An 8,026-nucleotide genomic window follows, 5' to 3' on the forward strand; every position below is an offset into this window, starting at 1 on the left:
CCGGTCTCCCTTCTCCCTCTCCATCCCCGCGGCCTGCGCCTCTAACCACCCCTGTGCCGCAGAGTCTCCTGGACATGATGGTCTTGGAGGAGCAGAGCCTGAAGGAGCGTCTGTTGAAGAGCATCGCCATGTGTCGGAAGGAGCTTGACACCCTCTGCAGGGAGCTCCAGCTGGACCCCTTCGAGGTGAGGTGTTGCTTTTTACTCCTAGGATCCGGCTGGCATCAGTCTTCTGCTGCTTGGCCTCTGCCCAGGTGTCTCGGTGAGGCTGGAGCTCAGAAGACCTGTTCAAAACCACTTTTCCTGAGGCTCAGTAGAGCCAAAGCCTTTGTGGCCCCTTGCGGGTTGGGCGCAGGCAGATGTTTGTGAGGAGGCCCGGTGTCTCGCAGCATCTCTTCTTGTGTAGTGCTGCTGTGTTTGCACCTTCCTGGGGAACATCTTGTTCGGAACTTGGGCTTACATCCCAGATCGTTGTTTAAGAAGCCTTAGACGTGTGAGTCAGGCCTGTGAGAGCTGTGGAGAAGAGGGCTGATTTCTGGGTTTTTCTAGGCAGAGGAACAAAGTACCATTCTGCAGATGGAGAAGGATTTGCGTGCCCGTGTGGAAGTGATGTTAAAGCAGAAAAGGGACAGGAAGCAGGAGCTGAAAACCCTGCAAGAGCGAGATCAAGACTTGTGCGACATCCTCTGCACAACCCCATTCTGCATTGACAGCAATGCTGTGCCCAGCCTGGAGGACCTGGATCGTTACAGGCGCCACTTGGCTGCCCTGACCACTGAGAAGGTACGCAGAGAGGGGGCATGGAGCTTGCCAAGGGTAGCACGCGAGGTGCTCGCTGGTTTCTAAGGGTGCTTTGTCACCTCCAGGAGCAAAGGCGAGAACAGTTTGTCAACAGCAAGCGGCAAATCATCCTCCTCATGGAGGAGCTGGACCACACTCCAGACACAAGCTTTGAGCAGGACGTGGTGTGTGAGGATGAGGAAGCCTTCTGTCTGTCTGAGGAGAACATTGCTGCTCTCCAGAATCTGCTGCAGCAGGTACGTTGGCACACTGAGGCAGCGTTGCTATGATTGCTGGGGCTGTGGAGGCTGTCAATGGGTCCTGGCAGAAGCTGGCAGTGCGATGTAAAGAGCCACTGCTTGGTTCCCAGCAAGCCTGTGTGTTGGAACATCCTTGCGGGAGCTTTTGCAAGGAGATCTTGGAAGACGAGCGAGTGGCTGTGCTAGGTGCAGTAGAGCAAATGGCCGACATGTGCCCCTCGGGGCCGGGCTGCACCGGTGCTGACCCTCTGCTCTCCCTCCTGTAGCTGGAAGCCCGGCGAGCCCTGAACGAAGCTGTGTGCACAGAGCTGCGCTCCAGAATCATTGCGCTTTGGGAAAGGCTGCAGGTTCCTGTGGAGGAGAGAGAGTCTTCTGCAGTGCACATGACGGGGTCGAGAGCCAAAACCAGGAAAGCTGTAAGGACCCTCCTGTGCCCTTGGAGGGGTGGGGGTGGGGAGCAGCAGCTCTGGGTTTCACACTCCCGTTGGCTCAGCCAGAGTGGAGGAGCTGCTTCCCGCAGTCAGGCGTGAGGGGAGCAGGCCAAATCCTGCCCTCCCGGGTGGAGGAGATGAGAGTCGGTGCTGGCAGCTGCCTCATCTTAGAAAGGGACTTATGCAGGAGATAAATCCTGTTCTGCTTCTTTTCTTCTCACTCTGCCTTCTCTGAGTCTCTGCTCTGATCTCGTTGGCAGCTGCAGTTGGAAGTGGACCGTCTGGAGGAGCTGAAGCTGCAGAACATGAAATCTGTGGTTCAGGCAATCCGGGCAGAGCTGGCTGACTACTGGGACAAGTGCTTCTACAGTCAGGAGCAGAGGGAAGGCTTCAGTCCCTATTACGATGGTGGGTGCCGGCTCTTCCCGCTCACTGACCCCCCTGTGGGAGCTGCAGGCTGCCTGCTGGCAGACCAGCTGCTGAGGAGGGCTGCCCTCAGCTCACGGGGGCCTGGGGGCCTCCTGAGGTGTTGCCTCCTGACCATGCTGTTGTACCCTCTCCAGAGGACTATACAGAGACCCTGCTCGAGCTCCATGATGCTGAGGTGGGGAAGATGAAGAGCTACTATGAGACACACAAAGATCTGTTTGAGGGTGTCCAGAAATGGGAGGAGAACTGGAAGCAGTTCCTGGAGCTGGAGGTATTGTCTGGGCAGGACCGTGCTCTGCATGGCCCAGCATTGGGTCACTGGGCAGTGCGCACCTCCTCCGCTCCTGTGTGCAAAGTGCCGTTGGGAAAGATCAGGGAGGCACTAGGAAACCACAGTGGGTCAGTGAGGGGGTGCGGCGCTGTATCTAGAGCGCTGGTGTGGTTTGGGATGGGGGCTGCAATGGCTTCTCCAGGGGCTGCATCCCATGGGGCATGTGTTGGGCTGTGAGACTGGGTGGTGTGTTTGGTTCTCTCCTGACCTCCCTCCTGTCCCAGAGGAAAGCCACTGACCCCAGTCGCTACACCAACCGTGGGGGGAATCTGCTGAAAGAAGAGAAGCAGCGAGCAAAGCTGCAGAAGATGCTTTCCAAGGTAGGTTCAGCCCTGGAGAAGATGTAGTCCTGGATCGGCCTACATGTCGCTGACCGAGGAGAAGGGCAGCACTTGGAGCCAGCAAGGGCTATCTCTGGGCATGGAGATGCCCACACAGCCTCTCTGCACTGCTCTTGTGTCCTCATCAGCTGCAGGAGGAGCTGGAGAGCAGGGTCCAGGCCTGGGAGCAGGAGCAGGAGGGGGCTTTCCTGGTGAAGGGGCAGCAGTTCATGGAGTACGTGAGGGAGCAGTGGCAGCTGTACCGCCTGGAGAAAGAGAAGGAGAAACAGGAGCGGGTGAGTGCAAGACCAAGCGTGCTGCCTCCTGGCTTGGAGAAGTCTCTGCTGCGTTGAACGCCAGCCTGGCGGTGACCCTGCGCTGTACGGGTGGGGGAACTGTCCCAGCCGCTGCCTGGGGCTCTCTGTCTTCTCACTCTCTGCCTGGAAGTGGCTCTGCATGCAGTCACCTTTCTTTGACAGCGGGACTGGCACCCATTGCTATCGGTGTCTGTGTGTGTTGATCCCCTTCCTCAGTCTCTGCTTGACCCTGGATACCTGTAACTGTTGAAATACTGCTTGGCCGTGCCATAGACTGTCCGTAGGGCATTGTCTGCTGGCAGAAGCTTGCCCTTCCCCTGGCAGCAAGTGGCGAGCAGGCACTCCGCAGCTCTGCGCAGCCGCCTCTGCGCTGCTCCTCTGCTCGGGTTTGTAAGTGCAGATCTCTCGCACAGCACCTGAAGAAAAGCCGCCAGATTGAGGCAGAGATGATGTACGGAAGCACCCCACGGACACCCGTCAAGCGCCGGGTGCTCGGCCCCCACACGCCTGGCAAAGTAAGGAAGGTAAACTGTTTGTGAAGCAGCGTAGATGTGCTGGGACCCTGCTGGGAGCTGAGCACTGTCGTTAGGTTAGAGGTCCTACCTTGTTTTAGGCTGGCCTTGGTCCCACACAGAGATGCAGGGAGGGTTTGGGGCGCTGCGGCAGCGTGGTGGAAGCAGGGAAGGGCTCAGGCCATGGGCACCTCTGCTCTTCTGGGGACAACCGGCCTCTTGCACTGTGGTGCTCTGGAGGCAGAAGGCTCTGTGCAGCTGGGACTTCCACCTTGGTTTCTCTAGCGCGATGCAGCCGCTGCACCCTCCCCATGTGACGTGTGTTCTGCTTTTTCCCTCAGCTCAACGGCACTTCCATCTCCAGCGCTACACCCAACAGCACCGTTCGTTCAGCTTTTGGGGGAACCATCTACCACTCACCAACGTCTCGGTTGCCACCTTCTGGAGGGAAGGTAGGAGCTTTCCAGCAGGGTGGGCTGGGGAAGATGGGTGAGCTGGGATGGCACAGCTCTGACTGCTCTCTGTGCTTTGCTGCCTCCCCTGCCAAGCTCCTGGGGTGAAAAGCCCCTGTTGGTCCGTAGTCTGCTGTGTTGGTCTGCCACAATCCTGGCAGGATACTGCTGCAACCCGAGGGAGGAGAAGGGTAGTAGCAGCGCTCAGGAAATCTTCCTCCAGCCCAGATTTCTAGCATAACTCTTCCTCTGTGCTGAGCCTGCAGCTTGGGGGACCTTCAAGACGGGGGTGTGATGCTGTATGTTTCCAGGATCAGAATTTTGCCCCTAGGCTCTGCAGGGCTCCTGGAGCTTGAAATTACTCTGGCACTGCAGAGCGACAGGCAGCAGCTCTCGCACAGCTCTACTGGATTCGTGTGTCCCATCTAACTGTCACTTCTTCCCGTAGTTTGGCCAGGCTCGGACTCCCAACTGCGCGGCTGCGAAGCCCCGCCGTCCCGGACACAGGGAGCAGAACAAGGAGAACGTGTCCCAGCTGAACGGAACCACCCTGAGCGGTGGGTGCACCCCTACAGCCCCTGCCCAGCGTAACCACAGCGTTAGTTCTGTTGCCAGCACCTATTCTGAGTTTGCGGTAATTCACCTCTTCTAAACCCACCTCCCCTCGCTGGGCAGCACAGGGGCTGGGCTCCCCCCTCCCGGAGCACCCCAAGGGGCGCAGCTCTGCACAGCCCTCCCGCTGTCCCTGCGCAGAGTGGCTGTTCCTGCCAGCGCCCGCGGCAGCAGATCTGTCGTTGGCTTTACAGCAAGAACTTAACATTGAGGTTTGGTGGCTGAGGCCCAAGCGTTGCTCGCGTCACGCAGAGGCCCTGAGCGACCCAGTGGGGAACAGACACAAACACAAGAGAAACCCTGATGGCGGGGGCGCCTCCCAGCCCCACGCAGGGGCAAAGCCGTACGCGGCCCATGCTCCCTGGAGCAGCCCCGCTGCGGCAATGCAGCCACTCTCCCGAGGTGGGTCTGTCTCCCGCTGCTCGAGCAAAGTCTCCCACCCGCCCCTGAGGTCCAAGTCACTCGATGCAGTGTGTCCTGGGGGTGGTGATGCTCCTCAGCCTTTCCAGGGGCTGCACTGCTGTGGCCTGGGCAGCTGGCAGCAGCAGCGCTCTGTCGCTGTCCTATAACCCACCCAGTGGGAGGGGAGGGAGGGTCTCCCCACCCCCCCCAGGCGGGGGCAGCCTTTTCCTGCTGCCTGCGTGCACTCATCAGACACAGGCTCACCTGGGATGCTGCCTGCTGTCCCTCCCTGAGCTGAGCCTGCAAAGGGACCTCAGCATCTGTCCCACCTTTTCCACTGCTCTCTCTACAGCGTGCTGGGTGAGCCAAGGCTGGGGAGCTGCTCTCTGCTGACGGATGGTGCCTTGCCCTCGCTGGCTGGCTGGAGGTCCCTTAGTGGCCTCTGCCCTTCCATCAGGATGGGCTGAGCCCAAGCTTTAACGCCTTCTGACACTAGAAAGCCACGAGCATCCCTTCCTTGTGGCAGCTAAGCCTGTGTGTGGAGTGCCCTGTGTGCCCTGGCTTTCTGGCAGCCGGGCTGTGAGCCCAGGCTTGTGCGCAGCCTTGGGGCAGGAACGCTGCCGGTTTGTCATGGAGGCACGTTCCTGCTCGGTGCTCCTCTCCTCCAGCAGCTGGGCACGGCTGTCCCTGTCCTGTTTCCCTTCCCTTCACTCGGCGGCAGCCTGTTTGCTTTCTGCTGATCTGGCAGAGTGCTTCCCAGGACAAACAGCCTGCTGCCGAGGGAGGGATGAGGTTCGCAGCCTGGGGCTGTTTGGGCAACAGGTACTCCTGTTTCTGGGAAGCCAAGGGGTTCGGAGCTCTTTCTCAGCTACTTAATGCTAACTCTTTCCTGCTTTCTTCTGAAGCAAGAGGGGGTGGGGGCCCAAACAAACAAGCAGGAGCAGCCTGGCGTGCCCTCCTCGCTGGCCTGGAGCTCTTCCTGCTTTCCCACAGCGCCATGGAGCAACAGCTCTCTCCCTGCTGCCCCATCTGTCACCTTATCCCCATCTCCCACTTCTTGTTTCTACAGCGCGAACTTTCAAAGGCTTCCAGGTCTGACAGCAGCTCCCGCGTCCTGAACTCCACCACCACCACTGCCTTCTGCTGAGGTGCTGCCTGCCGGGCTCCGGCTGCTCGTAGTCGTCGTGAGTCGCTGCTCAGGCGCAGCGTTACGCAGCTCCCCCTGCGCCAAAGCGTCCCGTGCTGTAGGGTTGACTTTTACCTGGGCCCCAGGTGTCATTCCGGCCAGCCTGGCTCTCTGTGGGGCGGGGGGTTCCTGCCTGCCAGGATAGGGTGGGAAAGGGGCATTTTTAAAAACTTGCTTTTATTTGGGGAATTCTTAAAAATGTTTGTGATTAAAGATTTGAGTACTCGGTCGCGTTAGGGTAGCGCAGCGGTGGGTGCTGGCTTCTGTTGCAGCCCGGCTGGCTGGGGTGAGCGTTGGTGCGTGGTTGCAGGGGCTCTGCCTCGCCGAGCATGCTCTGGGACAGACAGGACTTACTCTGGAGAGCTGGCCTCGGTGCCTTTTGTCATGGGCTTTTTTTCCCCTCCATATTTTTGTAGCTATCATCAGCATCTTCCAGCATCACAGTAGGCTTACTTCAGTGGGGGCTTGCTTTAGCTGAGGTCCCCTTACCGGGCTTTGTTTCACCCCAGAGCGCTGGGCTCAACCCTGCTGCAGGCTGGGCGCAGCGCTGGGGGGCTCTGGGGGGAGCAGCGGGGCTGGGGTCCTCAGGAGGGACCCGTAGGGCACTTCACAGGCAGCAACCCGACCGGGCGTCCTCCTGGAGCCCTGCTGGCAGGGAGTGCCTGAGCACACCTGAGGTGAGGTACGGTCAGCCAAAGCCCCCTTCCGTGCCATCGAGGAGGGGGCTGGCTCGTCCTACCCCCAGGACCTGCTCCATGCCGTCCAGCACTCTGCTCCATTGCTCCGGTGGAGGAGGGAGAGCTGAGAGCTTCAGCTGTAGGAGACAGCCCTGGGCACGGCTCGGGGGGCCTGGTCGCACCTCTGTTAACGAAGCTCTGTATGTATGTGTCTGTCCCTGATTATGACTAATTTGCACCTTGTTATCACTACAGTCCCCACTTGCTGTTATTTATTCTCCAGGTTCTGTCCCCTTGTTTTATAACTCTGTATATACTGTTCATGGGAATAATACGTATATGTGTATATAGCTACTGCTGTCTGTGCGTCTGTGGGGTCTTACAGCTGGGGAGGGTCCGGCACGGCTCCAGAGGGCCCCGGGGAAGCTGGGAACATTCTCTCTACGCAACACAAAGCACCGCCACAGCCCTTTTGGAAAAGTAGATGTAATAAATGTGTACAACCCTTCCCTCAGCATCAGGCACCAGCCCAACTCCAGTTCAGTGCGCTGTGGGCTAAACCCGGCCCCATCCTGTCATAGGGAGCCGCCTGCCCCCTCTGTGAGCACAGGGTGGTCCTGGGGCAGGAGCAGAGCTTGCTCGTGTCTTCCTCGGTGCAGGCAGCCGTGGTGGCGGGAGGCTTTGGGCCCCTCATGGCTCCAGCACGCAGACGTAAGTGGTCCAGGGTCCACACACCACTTCCTCCGCCTGCAGCCCCTCAGCCACCAGGTACTCGACACGGCGCGGCTGGTCAGAGCTGGCATCGTCCCTGTGTCCCAGCTGCCCGTATTTACCTGTGGACATCACAGTTGTGCCACCATGTGCCCCTGGGCCTCAGCCCTCGCAGGGCGATGGCTCCCCACGCGTTTGGGGGACTGGGAGGAAACATGAGAGCATCCCTGTACAAATGGCTCCAGCCAGGGACGCATGGCAGTGCTCTGCTATGAAACCTCACAGTGATAAAATAACTCATTACACAGGTAATAGCAGCCAAGGGTAACGAAGCAGGGAAAAAAAGCAGATCCTGGGGGTGTTGTACCATCCCAGAGCGAAGGCATCACTTACCCCAGCCCCAGGTGTAGAGCTCACCGCCTCCTGCAAAGGGGACAGCACCCATCAGCCAGAGCCGGGGGCTGACGGTCTCTGCCCCACTGGCTCCCGGTGAGCCCCGGCCCCCATCAGCCACCCCCCCCGCTCCTGGGCAGCACGGAAAGCGGAGGTGCCACCCGCAGCCCCGCCGGTGAGAGCCGGGCACTCACGTGTGATGAAAGCCGTGTGC

General features: G+C 59.5%; 2 protein-coding genes across 2 annotated transcripts in view; one reads left to right on the forward strand and one right to left on the reverse strand.

The window, feature by feature from the left end:
- LOC104284684 (protein regulator of cytokinesis 1-like) overlaps positions 1-5,992 on the forward strand; it is a 17,906-nt gene extending 11,914 nt beyond the window's left edge. The window contains exons 22-33 of the mRNA XM_009883045.1: positions 63-185; positions 549-782; positions 866-1,036; positions 1,306-1,455; positions 1,731-1,878; positions 2,034-2,170; positions 2,455-2,550; positions 2,700-2,846; positions 3,281-3,391; positions 3,721-3,831; positions 4,280-4,465; positions 5,915-5,992. Coding sequence (XP_009881347.1) covers positions 63-185; positions 549-782; positions 866-1,036; positions 1,306-1,455; positions 1,731-1,878; positions 2,034-2,170; positions 2,455-2,550; positions 2,700-2,846; positions 3,281-3,391; positions 3,721-3,831; positions 4,280-4,465; positions 5,915-5,992 — 1,692 coding nt within the window. The remainder of the gene's footprint in view (positions 1-62; positions 186-548; positions 783-865; positions 1,037-1,305; positions 1,456-1,730; positions 1,879-2,033; positions 2,171-2,454; positions 2,551-2,699; positions 2,847-3,280; positions 3,392-3,720; positions 3,832-4,279; positions 4,466-5,914) is intronic.
- A 1,406-nt stretch (positions 5,993-7,398) lies between these two features.
- UNC45A (unc-45 homolog A (C. elegans)) overlaps positions 7,399-8,026 on the reverse strand; it is a 16,904-nt gene continuing 16,276 nt past the window's right edge. Inside the window, exons 21-22 of the mRNA XM_009883046.1 lie at positions 7,813-7,842; positions 7,399-7,541 (exon numbers count right to left, since the gene is read on the reverse strand). Coding sequence (XP_009881348.1) covers positions 7,399-7,541; positions 7,813-7,842 — 173 coding nt within the window. The remainder of the gene's footprint in view (positions 7,542-7,812; positions 7,843-8,026) is intronic.

The sequence above is a fragment of the Charadrius vociferus genome, unplaced genomic scaffold (assembly GCF_000708025.1).
Source record: "Charadrius vociferus isolate BGI_N301 unplaced genomic scaffold, ASM70802v2 scaffold1324, whole genome shotgun sequence".
Taxonomy (NCBI): Eukaryota; Metazoa; Chordata; class Aves; order Charadriiformes; family Charadriidae; genus Charadrius; species Charadrius vociferus.